General features: G+C 42.0%; 1 protein-coding gene across 1 annotated transcript; it reads right to left on the reverse strand.

Moving 5' to 3' along the window:
• Window positions 1-394: 394 nt before the first annotated feature.
• LOC132208590 (ral guanine nucleotide dissociation stimulator-like 1) lies at window positions 395-20083 on the reverse strand. Its single transcript, XM_059644067.1, has 10 exons — window positions 19896-20083; window positions 19138-19265; window positions 16784-16999; window positions 14663-14766; window positions 13797-13875; window positions 10266-10352; window positions 5139-5171; window positions 2464-2523; window positions 583-739; window positions 395-440 (listed from the first exon to the last, which is right to left on the reverse strand). The coding sequence occupies exons 1-8, from the start codon at window positions 19900-19902 to the stop codon at window positions 2515-2517; spliced, it is 663 nt and encodes a 220-aa protein (XP_059500050.1). The 5' UTR covers window positions 19903-20083; the 3' UTR covers window positions 395-440; window positions 583-739; window positions 2464-2514.
• Window positions 20084-21009: the final 926 nt, after the last annotated feature.

Below are 21009 nucleotides of genomic sequence, written 5' to 3' on the forward strand. Positions count from 1 at the left end.
GCGATCTTTAAAAGAACATGTACAGCTTCCTTTGTACATTTTTAAAACCATATAAAATATCTAAACAAAACAAAGCAAACCACATCTGAAAAAAAAATCAGCTCTCACTTCATGAGCGAATAATATCTTTTCTGGAATCAAATGCTTCAGTAACCAGCACAAAGGTTGAATTTTGCTGGGAATTGCACAGCTGTCTTGCCTTCGTTCTGAAAGCAAGTAACCCAACTTTGGCAAATGGGACCTGGGATGGAAAATTGCTGGCAGCAGCCAATTATGAAGATGCTTGATGGAACGGCATTCAAAATAAGGATTTCAGTCTGGCTTAAACATCAAAATGGCTATTAGGCTAATAGCTCTGAAAAGGAGAAGGAGATTGGCCAGTCAGTCATCCAGCTCCAGTGGCTGGGACGGTATCACTGAGTACCCTTGTGTCCTCTTGACTGCCAAAGTGTAGTCAGGATAATAGACGGCAGGAAGACAGAAGAAAGGAAGAAAAGAAGAAAAAAGTGTCTGGACATTATTAAACAAACCAGTGTCTCCAAGAACAACATATTTTATGTGATGAGTGCCTCACTATCTCACCTTTTCCAGCGCTTTTTGCGAGGTGCTTGGCTCTTCCATTTCCAAGTGTCTGGCTGAGGTAATGCTCTCGTCTGAATCCTCATTCCGAAGGGATGCTGGCTGCTCAGAGCTTTTAGTTGGAGCGCTGTGTACTTTAACACCTCTCCTTGAAAACAGGCTGCACAAGGGAAAGGGGACACAACAAAAATATGGAAACGTCATTGCATTCTAGACAAACTGTCAAAAAAAATAAACTAGAATGAAGGTATATTGATGATGAGAGTACCAGGAGTTTGATGTTCGCCACATTTGACCTGTGAGAAATTAACAGTGGCACACTCATACCAAGAGCTCGTATTACTAGTACTGAACACTGTTATATTGTCTAATAGTTAGGGAGTATATGAATAGGTGATAATGTTTGCATATTCAGATGGCACGAAAATCTGGACTTCTTGCAATGTTATTCAACCTGCTATCAACCTAGATCTTATGAAAGCCAAAATGTGGACTTGAATACCCAGAGAGTGGAAAATTTCCCCCAACCTGGCCACATGCTAGTGTGTACATAATTTCTTCCCGAAAGCTGAAGTTTATTAAAAATAAAACATAAAACATAAAACAAAGTAACACCATTGATAATTGATAGAAAACTGTACACAGCACTTTGTCAGGTAGGACAGTGAACTCTGAATTTAGCCTTCAGTATATTGGTACTGCAAACGTTAGGATTTCTATTCAGTAACTTTCATTTATATTGCACGTTTAACATAGAAAATTTTCCAAAACTCTCAAAAGAAGTACAGCAGATGGCATGATAAAAAATTCCCACACTGAAAATCCTGATTGTTGGTATATTGGGCATTAAATAGTACAGGGAGCAAGAGCAGATGGCTGCTGAAATGTGAGATTGCACACTAATGTTGCAATGTTGATTGCCTGCACTTCGAGAATCACAATTAAGCCATGGAAGCCTAAATCACATCCATGTAACATCCACACTCATGTAAAGAGAAGATATCCCAGGAAGTGAATAAGTGTTTCCCTTCTCTTTCTTGGTTTCTATATAACAATAGTCACATGTCACAGTCCAGATCGCTGCAAGGCACAACACAGCAACAAGGCATGGTTTTTTTCTCTGAAACTCTAAACGGGTAGGTGGGGGAAAAATCTGACTTTGCTGAGTTCTGGTCAGTCCTTGCCTATTGAACAGAAATATAAGATAATATCTCCAACTCAGGAACATTACTGAAAACAATAACTTTGAAGTCTTTACACATGTATGCGTGACAACACAAACACATAATTTCATGTCAACTTCCACACGGAAAGAGATTTGAGTTTTGAGGTGGAGTTTCAAATGTGAGAAGCATGGCTGATAATTTTTCAACAGAAGATATTTCTGCTGCCTGCTGACCCACAAAGTAGCACACAAATCTGATTTTTCACTCAAAATTGTTAAACATTGCTAGTTTTCATTATACAGGCCCACAAATATGCAAATTTAATTCACTGTAACACCTTTTTTGCTTACTTGTCTCTCATAAACAAATTCATAAATTTAGCCATGGTGCAGAAACTTCTCAGTGGAAAAATGAGAATCGCAAGGCAATACCAAGCTCATCACAGGTCCACATTCTACATTCATGGCCATAGCAAAGAATCTGTATCAATCAGTCTACATTAGACACATGCATGAGGTGAGAATAACACCACCACTCCTTGCATCTTCTCAAATTACTCGACCAGTGACTAAAAACATCCCACTCCAATGAAACAATAATGACCACGCATCAAATGTCTCTATTTGTCAAGGAACAGATGTACTTATCTTTCTGTCCAATCATCCCGATAAAAAAGGAAATAATGAGATATCTGAGATGCTTAACATGGGATACTTACCAGCTGAGGCGCTTCAACACACTCTTTTTGGGCTTTGGCGGTTTCTCGAGTTCAGAGGAGCTGCAGGACAGCAGATGAACATGTTCAGACAAGATTCATTTAAAAAGAATCAGGTGCCTTTGTTCAATACTCTGAATATTTTTGGCAAAATGAATCATTTACAGAGAATTGAAACTGCATGAATGATAATTTTGTTTGCAAAAGGCAAGTGTTTTCAGGCAAAAGAACACTAAACATTACTTTGACTAATGAGCAACAAAATCTCTTCTGTGGGCACATCAATCTTTTCTGCTTTATGAACAGCAGAACAAGACAATAAGAATTCTGAAGAAGTGTCACCAGACCCGAAAGTTAACTCTGCTTTTTTTCCACAGATGCTGCCAGACCTGCTTAATTTTTTTCAGCAATTTCTCTTTGTGTTTCTGATTTCCAGCATCTGCAGTTCCTTTGGGTATTTTTTTTTACCAAGACGATAACCGTCTTCGTCTTTTTGCAGAACACATGGAATTGAAAAAAATTTGATGCAACACGACAGAATTGATTCATTGAGCAACTGGCTTTATCCTCATAGGTCAGAATTCATTGTCAAAACTTTGAAACCAAGGAAAAGGAAGACAGTAAGTAAACTGGCAGCTCACTAGCATTAAACAGCAATTATAACTAGAGAAGATTTCACACACAACCCTTAACTGTTTTACCTGCACACTCCTACAATACCAGTTACGTACTCGCTATCCTCACTTAAGTATTGTTGCATAAAGAACAAGTCTAGAAAATTCTCGTTTGAACGAAGGGTGTATGATGAGCAAGCAAACTGCAGGGATTTGATACCCAAAATTATTTCATATTCCTGAAAGAACACAAATAAATAATGAGCTGTTAAAGCAAGTTTAAACTGCTATAATTGCTCCTGCTAAATCCGAGTCCGTGGTATTTTGAACAGCATCAATAACTTTATTCAAAGTGCACAGTACATCATGTCACAAAAATATTTCTGCTTTGGAAATAAATGACACAAATGTGACTTTTCAAGGATAAATTTCTGTACAGATTATCCAGGAAGGTTTCAGGACACTAATTCCCAAAACAGTGCTTCAAAGATGGATTTTTTTTTTAAATGATTCACTTAAGAACAATACGCTGATTTCGGGTGAAGACAAGAAATGTAATGAAAGATCATTCATCGACGCAAAAGGAAGTCTGCCAAGTACAAAATAAGTGGCTGATCTATAGTAACTGGTACCAAGACAGACGGTGAAAATGTTGAGTTAATTTTTCAAAGTTGCACCACCACGAAATTGAATGGACCATGAGCAGCTCGAAGTTACTGGACTATTTTCTTTCAACCACAGTGGCTTCTTGGTTGAATCTTGTCACAATTTGACATGTAAAAAGGGCCAGGCCTCTCTAAGTCAAACTGTGACAACATGTTACTGCCAAGTTGTAAAGTGCCAGCCAGTTTTCAACAGGTCAGTGAAAAGAAACACTTCACTACATCCACATCAGCCACTACAAATGGCGGGCCATTTGACAGATTACATTCCAAGCTGGTGAATTGGAGTCACACAGCGTTGGATGCCTATTTTGCCACCCAGCTGATTTTACATCACATGGCCCAGTTTGGCAAATTCAGCATCAGCTGCTTCTGATCGGAACCTATTCTATTCATAGGGATCTCAAGTTACAGCTCTGTTTGCCATAAGGTCAAATTCCTCTCGAATTAATATTCCCAGGTTGCCTGCTGAATGTTGCAGTACAAGACGAAAATACAATCTGTGTGGGTTTCCTCTGGGTGCTCTGGTTTCTTCCCAAGGTCCAAAGATGTGCAGGTTAGGTGGGTTGCCCATGCTAAATTGCCTGTCGTTCCCAGGGATATTTACGTTCTGTGGGTTAGACGTGGGGAATGGGTCTGGGTGGGACGCGCTTCAGAGTGGCCATGTGAACTTGTTGGGCCGCATGGCCTGTTTCCACACTGTGGGGATTTGATGACACCTTCAACAGTAACCATGGCAACAGGGATGTTTGAGAATTTGGTATTACTAAATTCAGAAATATGGAGTAAAAAATACTGCCCAGTCAGTGAGAACCCCAACAGCTGCAATCCCTCAATTTTTTGACATCCCATGACGAAATGATGTCTCTCATCTAAAGGAAAATACTAATATGGAGAGATTGTTTATCCAGTGTCTTCAATAATGAAATAGCTTCCATGACACTGAGATTAATTGAACAACATCTTCACTCACATAACACCTGGCATATCCTGTACGTGGCTGTGACTGCTCAAAGGTAAATTGCAGCACATTAGCAGCGCAAAAGCAAGCCATTTGGCTGAACTGCTCCATGCTGATCTTTACACCTCTCCCACCTTGCTTCAACTCTTAATATGCCTCTTTTTGTCCTTTCTGACATCTAACTTTCTCTCAAATACATCTGTGCTCATCCTCTCAATGAGTCCTGGTAGCAGCAGCTTCTGCAATCTGGCTGCTCTGAGCAACAAAGCATCTCCTTAATTCTTTATTGGATTTATTAGTGACCATATACATTTAGGATGCAGTTGGGGACTCCCCCTACACCCCCAATCAAGCAAATAAAACAGCAAAAGAGTGAAAAGCATGCTTTTCCCCTTTCAGACAATTCCAAACATTTTGCACAATGCAATTTTCAGTACTAACTTTTTGTCTCTTGTCAAAGTTGATCCAGCCATTCTGTAAGAGATAGACAAGGACAAAGAAAATTAATTCAATATGGACAAAGATCAAATGGTACTACATGATCATGAAATTTAAAAGATCAGAAGTGAAATACAAGCTCTGTAAACTTGGTTCCATTTTAGGATATCGTCAAAGGTCAATCACAAATGATCATTTTGAGTGCGAGCAGCAGCGGAGGCAAGACGGACCCGGAAGACTGCAGCTAAGGTAAAGCAGTTTATTTTTAAAATTACTTACCGATAGCGGGCAGCGGTGTTTTTTTTTCCTCTTTCAGAGAAGGAGCGGGAGCAGCAGAGGAAGTGACGAGGACCAGAGGGGCAGCCGGGAAGGAAAGCAGTAAGTATAAATACTCACCCTTCGACGCCAACGGCCATTTTGAGTGCGAGCAGCAGCGGAGGCAAGACGGACCCGGAAGACTGCAGCTAAGGTAAAGCAGTTTATTTTTAAAATTACTTACCGGTAGCGGGCAGCGGTGTTTTTTTTTCCTCTTTCAGAGAAGGAGCGGGAGCAGCAGAGGAAGTGACGAGGACCAGAGGGGCAGCCGGGAAGGAAAGCAGTGACCATATATATCAGCAAGGCGGCTAAACCCGAGACTCTACAACTGTAGTGTCTCCCACCCGCCCTCCTCCTCTAACCTAGTTAATAAGGTAAGGTTCATTCTAAACTTTCTCTATTGAATATAAGTTTGTTATTAATTTGTTATTGTTATTTGACGTAAGCTTTCTACTTTAGTATTGAGTTGGCGTTCAGATAAGTGGGGTATGGATGCTAGGACAGTTGCTTGCTCCTCCTGCAGAATGTGGCAGTTGGGAGATGTGGCACACGTCTCCGCTGGCTACATCTGCGGGAAGTGCACCCAGCTACAGCTCCTTGAAAACCGTGTTAGGGAAATGGAGCTGGAGCTGGATGAACTACGGATCATTCAGGAGGCAGAGGGGGTAATTGAGAGGAGTTATCGGGAGTTGGTCACTCCTAAGGCTCAGGTCGAGGATAGATGGGTTACAGTTAGGGGGAGGAAAGGGGACAGACAGACAGTGCAGAGATCCCCTGTGGGCATTCCCCTCAGCAATAAGTATACCGTTTTGGATACTGCTGGGGGGGATGACCTACCAGAGGAAAGCCATAGTAGTCAGTTCTCTGGCACTGAGCCTGACACTGTGGCAAAGAAGGGAAGGGGGCAGAATAGAAAAGTACTCGTGGTAGGGGACTCGATAGTTAGGGGAATCGACAGGAGATTTTGTGGGCAAGATCGGGATTCCCGGAAGGTATGTTGCCTCCCTGGTGCCAGGGTCCGGGACGTCTCCGATCGGTTGTATAAAGTTCTAAAAGGGGAGGGCGAACAGCCAGAAATCGTGTTACATATTGGCACAAATGATATAGCCAGAAATAGGTTTGAGGATATAAAAAGTGATTTCAGGGAGTTAGGATGGAAGCTGCAGAGCAGGACGAACAGAGTAGTGTTCTCTGGTTTACTACCGGTGCCACGAGATAGTGAGGTGAGGAACAGGGAGCGGGCGCAGCTGAACACGTGGCTACGCAGCTGGTGTAGGAGGGAGGGCTTCAGATATGTTGATAATTGGGATGCCTTCTGGGGAAGGTGGGACCTGTACAAGAAGGACGGGTTGCATCTGAACTGGAAGGGGACCAATGTCCTGGGTGGAAGGTTTGCTCGAGTAGTTCGAGAGGGTTTAAACTAGTATGGCAGGGGGGTGGGAACCTGAGCTGTATACCAGAGGTGAGCGTTGATGCAGGTGAGGCAGTAGCAAGAGGTAGACCAGCTAGTGGGAAGGATTTTCCTGGGAAGGAACCAAGGGATCGGTTAAAGTGTGTTTGCTTTAATGCAAGGAGTATCAGGAATAAAAGTGATGAACTTAGAGCATGGATCAGTACCTGGTGCTATGATGTTGTGGCCATAACAGAGACATGGGTTTCTCATGGGCAGGAATGGTTGCTGGATGTTCCAGGGTTTAGAACATTTAAAAAGAATAGGGAGGGGGGAAAAAGAGGAGGGGGTGTAGCACTACTAATCAGAGAGGGTATCACAGCTACAGAAGCTTCCTTTGTCGAGGAAGATCTGCCTACTGAGTCAGTGTGGGTGGAAATTAGGAACAGCAAGGGAGTAGTCACCTCGTTAGGGGTTTACTACAGGCCCCCCAATAGCAGCAGGGAGATTGAAGAAAGCATAGGTCGACAGATTTTGGAAAAGTGTGCACGCAGTAGGGTTGTTGTAATGGGTGACTTTAACTTTCCTAATATTGATTGGAACCTCCTTAGAGCAGAAGATTTGAATGGAGCTGTTTTTGTAAGGTGTGTTCAGGAGGGTTTCCTAACGCAGTACGTTGACAGGCCGACGAGGGGAGAGGCCATTCTAGACTTGGTGCTCGGAAACGAGCCGGGGCAGGTATCAGATCTTGTGGTGGGAGAGCATTTTGGTGATAGTGACCATAACTGCCTCACATTCTACATAGCTATGGAGAAGGAGAGGATTAGGCAGAATGGGAGGATATTTAATTGGGGAAGAGGAAACTATGATGCGATTAGACATGAGTTAGGAAGCATGGACTGGGAGCAGTTGTTCCATGGTAAGGGAACTATCGACATGTGGAGACGGTTTAAGGAACAGTTGTTGGGAGTGATGAGTAAATATGTCCCTCTGAGACAGGCAAGAAGGGGTAAGATTAGGGAACCTTGGATGACGAGAGCGGTGGAGCTTCTAGTGAAAAGGAAGAAGGTAGCTTACATAAGGTGGAGGAAGCTAGGGTCAAGTTCAGCTAGAGAGGATTACATGCAGGCAAGGAAGGAGCTCAAAAATGGTCTGAGGAGAGCCAGGAGGGGGCACGAGAAAGGCTTGGCAGAAGGAATCCGGGAAAACACAAAGGCATTTTACACTTACGTGAGGAATAAGAGAATGGTCAAAGAAAGAGTAGGGCCGATCAGGGATAGCATAGGGAACTTGTGTGTGGAGCCTGAGGAGGTAGGGGAAGCCCTAAATGAGTTTTTTGCTTCTGTCTTTACGAAAGAAACGAACTTTGTAGTGAATGAAACCTTTGAAGAGCAGGTGTGCATGCTGGAATGGATAGAGATAGACGAAGCTGATGTGCTGAAAATTTTGTCAAACATTAAGATTGACAAGTCGCCAGGCCCGGATCAGATTTGTCCTCGGCTGCTTTGGGAAGCGAGAAATGCAATTGCTTCGCCACTTGCGAAGATCTTTGCATCCTCGCTCTCCACTGGAGTCGTACCTGAGGACTGGAGAGAGGCAAATGTAATTCCTCTCTTCAAGAAAGGAAATGGGGAAATCCCCGGCAATTATAGACCGGTAAGTCTCACGTCTGTCGTCTGCAAGGTGTTAGAAAGGATTCTGAGGGATAGGATTTATGGCCATCTGGAAGAGCATGGCTTGATCAAATACAGTCAACACGGCTTTGTGAGGGGTAGGTCATGCCTTACAAACCTTATTGAGTTTTTTGAGGATGTGACTAGAAAAGTTGATGAGGGTCGAGCTGTGGATGTGGTGTATATGGACTTCAGTAAGGCATTTGATAAGGTTCCCCATGGTAGGCTCATTCAGAAGGTCAGGAGGAATGGGATACAGGGGAACTTAGCGGCTTGGATACAGAATTGGCTGGCCAACAGAAGACAGCGAGTGGTAGTAGAAGGAAAATATTCTGCCTGGAAGTCAGTGGTGAGTGGAGTTCCACAGGGCTCTGTCCTTGGGCCTCTACTGTTTGTAATTTTTATTAATGACTTGGACGAGGGGATTGAAGGATGGGTCAGCAAGTTTGCAGACGACACAAAGGTCGGAGGTGTCGTTGACAGTGTAGAGGGCTGTTGTAGGCTGCAGCGGGACATTGACAGGATGCAGAGATGGGCTGAGAGGTGGCAGATGGAGTTCAACCTGGATAAATGCGAGGTGATGCATTTTGGAAGGTCGAATTTGAAAGCTGAGTACAGGATTAAGGATAGGATTCTTGGCAGCGTGGAGGAACAGAGGGATCTTGGTGTGCAGATACATAGATCCCTTAAAATGGCCACCCAAGTGGACAGGGTTGTTAAGAAAGCATATGGTGTTTTGGCTTTCATTAACAGGGGGATTGAGTTTAAGAGTCGTGACATCTTGTTGCAGCTCTATAAAACTTTGGTTAGACCGCACTTGGAATACTGCATCCAGTTCTGGGCGCCCTATTATAGGAAAGATGTGGATGCTTTGGAGAGGGTTCAGAGGAGGTTTACCAGGATGCTGCCTGGACTGGAGGGCTTATCTTATGAAGAGAGGTTGACTGAGCTCGGTCTCTTTTCATTGGAGAAAAGGAGGAGGAGAGGGGACCTAATTGAGGTATACAAGATAATGAGAGGCATAGATAGAGTTGATAGCCAGAGACTATTTCCCAGGGCAGAAATGGCTAGCACGAGGGGTCATAGTTTTAAGCTGTTTGGAGGAAAGTATAGAGGGGATGTCAGAGGCAGGTTCTTTACGCAGAGAGTTGTGGGAGCATGGAATGCGTTGCCAGCAGCTGTTGTGGAAGCAAGGTCATTGGGGTCATTTAAGAGACTGCTGGACATGTATATGGTCACAGAAATTTGAGGGTGCATACATGAGGATCAATGGTCGGCACAACATTGTGGGCTGAAGGGCCTGTTCTGTGCTGTACTGTTCTATGTTCTATGTTCTATGTTCTATCTATCATACCACCAGGTCCAACTTTGGACATTACATAGAGCCCTTTGCTCCAGTCAAGTAGGTCAGTGCCAAGCTGGTGGCATTCTCAGCTGCTTAACTGCTCAATAGGCAGTCACATCCAGGTACCAAATTTAGCTGTACAGAATAAAAATGATTTGCAACTTATCCAACTTTTTGTAAAACTAAACCCATATTCAATTAACTGCAAAATGAATTGAATGTTCCTTTGTTTACAAATTGTTTGATTCACAGCGCAAAGCATCAAATTAATCTGATCAGGGTGATTAATCAAACTCAATCGTTTTTTTTTGTTGCTTTGATTCTCATCTACAAGTAGTTTGCAATGAAACTGTAACAATAGTGGTCATCTGCAAATAAGGAATCCAAATCTTGTAAAAGAGACTTACTGAATGGTAATTAGGGAAAGCTGAATCCAGCACTGAAAACTCTGTTAAGAAAGTTCCCAGGTACGGCACAATTCCCTGAACTATATCCTAGAAAAAGAGAGGTGAATTTGTTTAATCCATTGTGAATTCAGTGTCATATTTCCCAAACATACGACTCCATGTCTTATTTATTCCCTTGATCATGCAACTAAATCTATTTAGAATCAAAACTTAGAAGTCAAAATTTTGGACTGTCACACGGTGGAATGCAAAGTTGGAGTTATAAAGGCCAGACAAGTTCAACATTTGATCCCTGATCTGTGAACTGTAAACCAAACTCAATATTTGAGTAACTTCATCATTTGGAGATTGGAAATTTTCTACGTAATGTGCAATTTCGCTTGAATATAAAAACAATTTACCTCACCAGATCTCCAAAACTTTGTCTCAACAAGTTTAAATGTAATTTTTTTCTAAAATCAAGAATATAATTCTTCTCAATGTCTTTTCATAGGACACCTCTCTTACCCAAAGAAATAATTTAATGGTCTCAGACGGTGGGTTGGTTCAGAACCTAAGAGCCTAGGAGATCTATCGGAATTGGCAAATTGGAACCAATATTGGGTTTGTGGCAGGAAGCAAATGCGATTTTTGAGGGGCTTTTCGGCAACTTGATGCTTTCATCCAGCAGCATACCAGAGGGTACAGTAATAGTTCTTACTGTGCGTACATTAATGTTGAAGACACGAAAGCTCCAAGTATGAACAGCCGGTTCACAGATGACACAAGAATTGGACGGTTGGAAACAGCAAAAAGCCTTAGTCTCTCGGGTTACACATATAGAACATAGAACAGAACATAGAACAGTACAGCACAGAACAGGCCCTTCAGCCCACAATGTTGTGCCGACCATTGATCCTCATGGATGCACCCTCAAATTTCTGTGACCATATGCATGTCCAGCAGTCTCTTAAATGACCCCAATGACCTTGCTTCCACAACTGCTGCTGGCAACGCATTCCATGCTCTCACAACTCTCTGCGTAAAGAACCTGCCTCTGACATCCCCTCTATACTTTCCACCAACCAGCTTAAAACTATGACCCCTCATGCTAGCCATTTCTGCCCTGGGAAATAGTCTCTGGCTATCGACTCTATCTATGCCTCTCATTATCTTGTATACCTCAATTAGGTCCCCTCTCCTCCTCCTTTTCTCCAATGAAAAGAGACCGAGCTCAGTCAACCTCTCTTCATAAGATAAGCCCTCCAGTCCAGGCAGCATCCTGGTAAACCTCCTCTGAACCCTCTCCAAAGCATCCACATCTTTCCTATAATAGGGCGCCCAGAACTGGACGCAGTATTCCAAGTGCGGTCTAACCAAAGTTTTATAGAGCTGCAACAAGATCTCACGACTCTTAAACTCAATCCCCCTGTTAATGAAAGCCAAAACACCATATGCTTTCTTAACAACCCTGTCCACTTGGGTGGCCATTTTAAGGGATCTATGTATCTGCACACCAAGATCCCTCTGTTCCTCCACGCTGCCAAGAATCCTATCCTTAATCCTGTACTCAGCTTTCAAATTCGACCTTCCAAAATGCATCACCTCGCATTTATCCAGGTTGAACTCCATCTGCCACCTCTCAGCCCATCTCTGCATCCTGTCAATGTCCCGCTGCAGCCTACAACAGCCCTCTACACTGTCAACGACACCTCCGACCTTTGTGTCGTCTGCAAACTTGCTGACCCATCCTTCAATTCCCTCGTCCAAGTCATTAATAAAAATTACAAACAGTAGAGGCCCAAGGACAGAGCCCTGTGGAACCCCATATGGGCTGGTTAGAAGGCCTGAACAGAGGCAAATAGAATTCAATCCAGAAAAGTGTGAGGTGAAGCATTTTGGGAGCCTAATAAGTCAGGAGAATATATGTTCAATGAGATAATAAGGTGTGGAGCTGGATGAACACAGCAGGCCAGGCAGCATCAGAGGAGCAGGAAAGTTGATGTTTTGGGTCTGTATGACAGAGGATCAGAAGGACCTTGGTGTGTGCAGAAACATATTCTTGAAGGCAGGAGGACCTGTGGATAAATTGATAAAATATTGGATACTTGCCTGAATATAAGAGCAAAGGGGTAATGATGGAACTGTAAATAACATTAGTTAAGCCACAGCTGGAACAATGTGTGCCGAGAAACTAAGGCATTTTGCTACTTACTACCGCTCCAATTCTTGTGTCATCTGTGAACCTGCTGTTCATACTTGGAGCTTGAACATTAATGTACACACAACAAGAACTATTGCGGTACCCTGCACCACTGCCAAAGCACATTTGTGTAAGATGCTGAAAGATTAGCAAACCATGCACTGTCATTCACTGCATAATCTGGGAGAAAGCTTTATGGAAGTTATACAACTGTCCAATCATGAACTCACATTTTCCCCTATATACTTACAGAATTTTGCACCACAAAAACAATCATCATGCAGAGCACACATTTTTGATTATAAAAGCAAACCGACTTTTAGATTCAATCTAGATCAGAAAAATATGTTGAAATTCTGCACAGTGCACCAATCACAACACACAATAAACAAAGTGTGACAGCAGGGCAGTAGAAATTCTGGGGCAAACATCTGGAAAGCAATGTAAAAAGATAGTTCACTGCAACTGGAACATTGAGCAGTTTGAAACATGGAGTGTCTGTCAAACTGACAACATGCTAGCATGATTACTGCATTTCTCCCTCTTCAAACACCAGCTTAAAAATGCTTCAATTCCATCTAAGAATGATTTAGAGAATAAGAAAACTTTGACTATTTTCTGAGCTGGACAACTAGTTTGGTAAAGTGGCACTAAAATATTTATATCTGACCAATTATTTTGTTATTTTGTCAAATTCAGGAGCAAAATGAGTGGACAAAGAGCATGATAAAAGGAGTGAGGAGGAATGGCTAGAAACTTGTCAGTTTTCGTCCAAGCTAGTTGAAACGAGACAGTTGATGTCTGAAATACTGAACAAACAAAGAGATATGAATATCTCTCCATTCCTACGCAGCAAATAGTTCTTACTGCAGAGAACAATAAAAGGAAGACATGGTAATTGAGTAAAAACACTTATGAGAACCAGTTAAATCTCTTAACGATTTGCCTTGGCCTTTATTAATTACAAGGCCCTTGAAGTGTACAAAGCAAAAGAAAAAGAAATTGGCACATATTGCACTTTAGACATTGCTTCAGTTCAAATTTCCAAGATAATGAACCCTGGAAAGATAATCTATGAAGGCTGCATCACTGCAGTATAACCAAATTTGATGTTGATTAAAATGTCAACTGCAATATCATCAGCAATTACAAGAATCATGGCAAAACAATCTTGGAAGACTTGAGCCAAGCCAGACCACCTGGACTGCAATACACATATTCCTGTTGCATTGTTGATTGACAGCATCTGTACGCATTCAGTCACCAACTGAGTTCATTGCAGATATTTTACTAGAAACTATTGATCATGCCCTGAATATAGTCACACTGGGTCAAGTGCAACACCTTACCACCATTAGCAGCTCTCTACTTGCTATAAAGTTATCTTCTTCATTGTTTGAAAGGTCTTCAAATGTTATCTTACTGCTCCTAGTCAAGAGAATGAGACAAATTACTCTTGACAGAATAGAGTCAAGATAACAAACAGCCGACATAGAATCTGACAAATAAGCAAGTAATACAGACAGTGAACGGCAGTGAAGCAATTTTACAATAAGTATAGTTATTTTAACCAAATTGTTCAGAAATGTTTTGGCAATCTCTGGGGCAGGTAGAACTTGAACCCTGATTGTTGAAACCCAGGGATGGGGATACTGCCATTGTGCCGCAAAAGCTCTTGTGTGCAGTCGTTTTGGTGAATCTCATTGCAGCAAGAGAGATTTCATTCCCAAGCTGCCTACAAAAAACAACCATGATCAAATGGTCTGAGGCACACGAACATAAACTACAGGTGTGCACTTCAAAGTGTTATAGAGTGCTTTCTTGGGAGATTAAAATAATTGTTGTCTTTGTATTTTAGTATCCCACACAAACCTCTGGCTTATATCACCCCATCACAGCATATCCACAGGAAACTGTGTTACGTTCCATCCAACAGCAGATCAGTTTTGGAACACGATAGTTAAATATTTTGAGTTGCCAAACAGTTTTCTTTTTCCACTTAAACAAATTAACTCTTTGCTCCTTCGTGAAAGAATGAAAGATTCTGCCAATTAGCCAATTGTTAGGATTGCACTGTAGTGCCTCTGGTAATCCTGTTAATGCACCGAGCGTGTGAAGCTCACTTGGGCAAGTAAACCTGGAGGTCAAACCTGCAATTTCCTACCTCATATTTATTAAATAAATATTACAAGGCTCTTTCTGAACAATGACTTACTTTGACACGGCTGCCCAAGTCTTCTTCAAATTGAACACACTATTTGATTGCAATGCCGTAGTAATTGCATGCGCTGACGAGAAATTCTGCAAGATCCGACATTCCTGTCAGAGAAAAAAAGCCGTGAGTTCTGTGGAAAAAGCAGTGACTCCCCATTACCCAACACCTCAGACTTTTTAAAAAGGTTCTATCAGAAAAATGTTAGCTGATAGAATAACAGCATTAACAAACAAACTTTTTGATGGAAACAATTCCATGATACTTGGCAACTCAAACCTTGATATTCGTTTTGTATCCCTCTGAGACAACCTCTTCAGTTGCCTTGCTGCCAGCCTGTGACTGGTTAGATATGATTACTGACACCAAAGGAGATGCTTAAAATGAGTAGGATTGAGACATAGACATCTGAGTGGTAGAAGTGGCGAAGGTAGAGGGGTGGAGGCGGGGTAATCATCTTTGTTATATCCATCACATTTAGCTCATAAATGAATGATAGGTTGTATTATCTGACAGAATAGGAGGGCAGGACCAGTCACGTGAGATACTCATTCGACGGAAAACAGACAAATCAGGAAATTGGGTCTACTTTTATGATTCACTACGTTATTGATACTGAGTTAACTAATCTTACATAGATTAGCAGCTGAATGTCCTTCATCTGTTTCCACCACCCCCCCAACCTGTTGTAGGTAGGGAGAAAACTGGATCAAATCAAACCTCCCAAATGTGTACTTTGGGGTGTGGTGGAGATGAGGAGGAAACCTGTGAGTGTTTGTTATCAGGTCTCAAAGCCACTTCTGCTTGGGGAGGAAGGCCAGGGAGGGGCAGGGTGATCACACCATTTGGGATTTCTTTAGAGGTGCGTCAATTGGCATAATCATAAGTGCCTTATCTGATTAAGGCCAGCAGGTAGGTTCTCAAGCCCAGAGTCTTCCGGCTTCAGGGAAATAAAGCTGCTGCAGTAAAATGGAAGTAATGGAGGGCACTTCAACATGGAAGCCACTCCTTGTCAACTATTGTAAAAACTCAAAATCAGAACTAGAAAAGTCAGCCAAGTGATCACTGTAAGGTGGCGATTCCTCTTCAGAATAGCCTTTGATAGCGCCTGTGTATATGTCAGGAACTCTTTCATCTATGTCTACTACTGGATTTCAGCCTACATTCGGTTGAACTTCTCCATATTGTGAAACTGGAGACAGACTTTCAAATCCCCATCAAGGTCCCAATAATGCCTCAAGACTCTTAATGAGTCAAAACTGATGCAGGCAGTGTTGCCAAGACCCAAACCAGACTTCTCCAAATTAGCTGGCAACAGAATTATTGTGAACTTTCATTCCAAACCTTACTAATGAATGAATATTTTGTTGTCACGTGTATAAGGGAAAATACATTGCAAGTACAGTTTTGTTGCAAAATCCAGTGCAATTTTAGATTATAAAATCAGTAAGAATCAATTACTTCCTTTACTTAATGAGTTAATTACTCGGTTCCTATCCTGATCCTTTCCAAATGTACGAGTGGGCATGCCACATGTTGGCGACAAGTACAAACCAGGTATCAGATCTGACAGCCCTTCCTCACTCTTTTCCCGATTGCTGACTAACATGCTGAGACAAATTCCTTTGGCAAACACATAGGAAACAGACAACCAGGCAAGTTACTGAAGGGCCGTCATGTAGGCACACAGAATGCAGAACATTGGGAATAAAATGTACACTGTTTCATAGACTGATTACCGCTTGGAAGGGAGGCAAATAACACTATGTAATGCCCAATCGTAACTTCATTTTTGAAGGGCCAGTAAAAATCTGAAATCACTGCCTTTTTTATCCACTTAAATATATTTGATTAGAAAAAAATACATTAATATTTCAATGCAACTGTAAACTGAGGCAAGAACTATTAGCAGCCAGCACTACAGAAATTATGAATGCTAGGATTTTCCATGAAGTATTCAACTCTTATTCAGAAAAGTAGTCTGCTCGCCAATTCAAGAGGCTTTCAAACCTTGGACATATCAACACATAGTATTAATGGCTTGCTCTCTTCCACCATGGTTGTTCCATGCACTGTGGACTTTAACATGTCACAAAGGCTAAAAACCAATAAAGAATAGTGTACCTGGGCAACATCAATCCATTTCTCAATGATTTTAGCCGTCTGCCGTGGTTTCAGCTGTTGAGGTCTTAATATGGTGCTGGTGACACATTTTGTAACATTATTGAACTGTGTAATGGTGGCCTGGACGGTTGATACCAGATGGTGTTTTTCTTCCTTCCCTCGTTGAGACCAGATGGACCCTAAACATTGGCTGGGCACAAGTTTCCGAAAAAGATCCTGATCAAAAATAAAAAGGAAACAAAGGTTAAAGGTGTCAGTCGTGCCATGTTTTAAGCAATGAACGACAAACAAGATTTGTCCGTCCATGGGTACATTCGTCCTGCTAGTTTGCAATTGTACATTAAAACTGCATGCTATATTGTCAATGACTGGCTACATAATACTCACATTGATGCACAAGGGCACATTGGCTATTCAGACAAATCAAAACCCTCAAATTTTCAGTCATCTGCTTCCTATTTGTATGTTAGATTTAAAATCACCGGTTATCTCCACCCAACTCCGACTGTTGGCTCCACGCACACCTTCAATGCACGGCTCTGCTGGCAATAGTCACTGCTACAGATGCTCAGCCCTGGTGGCCCACAGGCTAGACAGGCTGGGCATCAGTATAGCGGCCCTGCATCATGTCTACTTCTCGCACCAAGGCAGGTTGACAGAACACAATGGCAGCCCGGCCCTCTGTTGGTTCAACAGACCTGAATATCAACACTTCCCCACTATTGGTTTCATGCTGAACACAAATCTTGCCAAACATCCAAGCTTGTCAACTGGCCATTCAGATTGCATAATGTCCTTCTGTGTCCCTCTTCAAGATGAGCAACTCCCATCAACAATTATGCTCCGACAGTGAAAGTTAACACAGCTGGCAAATAGTTCCTTCAGATCCCCGTAAACTCATTCAGAATGGAGAAATTTGTCAGTCTCATCACTTTCAAAGCCAGAGTTGGTTGTGACAGGTTGGAGTAGAAAGGAATGCTCAGAAACCATTGAGTGGGAAACTGTTGCATGTTTATGCAAGCATGGTGGGCTCTCACTTTTAACAGTCTGATCACGTCACAATGATGTCAGCGATCATTTCCGGCAAGGAATAGCTTAGGCTAACCCTGCTGCCTCGACAGTAAACTACACAATAAAACTCCTGCTGTTTAACATTTCAGCCCCCTGGCCCTGCATGGTAAAGAAAAAAAACTAGCGATGAGGATCAAAAAAACCGCTTTGATATTCACCAGGTCAAACCAGTGATTTGAAAAAGACTCACAGCCCTCACTGCAGATCTCGATGGTTCAACAAAAGAAAAGCAGCTACATTCTTCAACAGACACCCAGCTAGGTTGCTTCCCACCAAAAATGGCTGTTGTCATCATTATGTCACATGATTAGACTCTAAGTGCCAGTCGGTATATACATACACATATGCAACAGAGACTGCAGTGAAAACAGACTGTTACCTTTGGAACTCTGTGCAGAAAAGCAGCTGCCCCTTAACAAACTGAGATAACAAAGTGTGGAGCTGGAGGAACACAGCAGGCCAAGCAGCATCTTAGGAGCAACTGTGCTCACCCAGCTCTGCACTTTGTTGCCTCGGGTTCTTCTGCATCTGCAGTTCCCATTATCTCTTATCCCATAACCAAAACCTACTTTTGACAAAGTGGTCACTTCCAGATGAGATCGCTGCACCCCTGTTCTGAACACTAACATATGCTTGGGATTTTTGAGATCGAGAGGACTACTTACATTCTAGAGTCACACCCAATGCTGTCATACAGACCGCTGAACTTCCACTTCAAGCCTAAGCCTATGACCAGACTTTGACATAACTCAAATTTTGATTCAGCAACCACGAGTCTCATTTTGTAGAGGTAGACATCAAGCCACCTTGGAGACTAGACTGGAATACCCCGTGGCTGATCCCACTCCAGAAGATTCTGGGAAAACAACAAAATTGCCATACTGGATACTTCAAACAAAATCAGTGGACTCTTGAAGAAACAGTGACTGTTATGATGAAACAATTAAACTTTTACCCTGAAATACTATTCATTTTGTCAAGGTTCAACACTAAGTTACAAAGGATTTTCAGTGCTCTCTCGGGTCACTTATTTCACATGGCGTTCATTCAAAACAAATGACAAGTGCTGAAGTTTTAGTTGGCAGGTATTTCAAGCGAGATACTGAAGTTACACATCAAACAACACATTCTAACATCTTGGAAGGCTGCATTTTTAAGGGAATTCAGTTATAATGACTGGTGGAACAGTAATAGCAGAAAACAATACAGAGAGATTCAGATGCCTACTGCTGACTGAAATATCTTATTTAGAATGACTGGGCCCCAGATTCCTGTTTACTCACAGCATCCATAAAAGTCAGCTGCTCTGCAATGAAGCGTGATGGGTAGGACAGGAGCTTTTCGTCAACTTGTTCGATGGTTTGGTCGTGTTCTTCTCCCACACAGAATCTGACTCTTCTACGGTAGCCTTCTGTGCAAGTGAAGATAGACATTTATTTTGTGCCCAAAGTTCACCCTGCTCTAAAATATCTCACAAACTTGTGACTAGAAATCATGCATTGGTTTACAATAGTTATCTAATATTCATACTTCTAAATCTAGACTTGGTGAAATTAATATGATATTGCACTGAAATCCTCTTGTTGGGAGCATCTCAATTGCAAAAGAAATTGTATTTAATGACAGATTCCCATCCCAATTTCTGGCTTTAGGAAATCTTCCGAATCACAATCTATTGTTTCACAATAACTTGCAAAATTATTACATCAGATTATAAAATAAAATGTCATTGACGGCAACAGTTCAAAAGGAAATTGTCCAGAAAGTCGGATTACATGCTGCTGGGTCTTATCGGACTATATTAGAGTATCAATTCTATGCAGAATTTGGTCTTGTACATCATGCAATTGGTACAGGGGTAATCACTCAGCAATAATTTTAATTAACTTCGTTTAGCCAAAAATTTGGAAGTAATTTTGAAGCTTGTCAAAGGAAACCAAAATGAACTAAATCCTGAGACAGAGGGGCAAGCCACACACAAACTTGTAGGGAGGCACCCTGAATTAAAGCCACATTTTTGCAACATAATTATAAATCTTACTGAACATCTCTTTCTCCGCTGCTTCCTCCGCCAAAAAACGACTCAGGAGTTTCTGGGCCCGTTCTTCAGCATCTGACCCTGGCACTGTCTGGTTCAAGTAGGAAAGTACCTTCCGGAGACAAGAGTAAGTTGGAACTTGACGAAAGTCTTCGGCAGACTCCTCCAGCCAGATTTCAAGAATTTCAGGTATAGCACTGGAAATAAAGTCAGAGATAATAACAGTTCATCGGGGAAGCAAAACGTGTGGGGAAAAAAGCTTCTAATTCTACAAATGTAAATGCAACAGATTAAAGTTGGAATGTGGGGTCATCTTGTTCGCACAGGAGATGAGCTGCCATCTTGAACTGCTGCAGTGCACATGGCAATGGTGATCCTGCTGTGCCATCAGAGGGGGGCTGTGTGGCACTTTGACCCAATGATGAAGAAATGACTGTCCAAGTTAGAATTACACTGGCCATGGATGGAAACCGCAAGTTGGCCATGTTTCCAAGTTTTCTTCTTTGTAGATTGCACAGGTAAGCTTAAGGCTCACGTATAAAGTGATTTCACATGTGTCTGAGGTTACTTATTACACCAGCAGGACGTCTTGGTGTTTAGAGTTTGCTCGTAAAGAGAAAGTGAGCTTTAACAAAAAATCTTCTTTATAAAAGTCAAATGGGACAAATCAGATGAACAAAGAAAAACACAAGGATAATGATGATTTGTTTGTCTTTGTTCTGGGAGTTGCATTGCCAGCAGTTGGATACCTCAGTAACATGGATAAATTGGGTCCAGCTGAGGATGAATAATGAAATACTCCAAAATAGTCAGCTTTCAATTCACTTATTTTAACTGCCTGCCTGGCTAATACTGAGAGGCCACGTAGCATTATTTCACAGGTAAATCAATGGTTACTTGTTTGCAACAAGACATCAGCTGCACAGAGAAGTCATCACATCACTGAAATCGAACCCTTTGCACAGAAAAACTCCCCAGGGCACTTCACAGCAGATTAACCATACAAAAACTGACAAAGGAGGAGATATTCAAACAGGTGTCCAAACATTTGGTCATAGTGACTCTTCATGAGTTTCTTAAAGGCGAGAGATGGTGATGTCTAGAGGAAGAAACTATA

The sequence above is a fragment of the Stegostoma tigrinum genome, unplaced genomic scaffold, assembly GCF_030684315.1.
Source record: "Stegostoma tigrinum isolate sSteTig4 unplaced genomic scaffold, sSteTig4.hap1 scaffold_49, whole genome shotgun sequence".
In the NCBI taxonomy this organism is placed as follows: domain Eukaryota; kingdom Metazoa; phylum Chordata; class Chondrichthyes; order Orectolobiformes; family Stegostomatidae; genus Stegostoma; species Stegostoma tigrinum.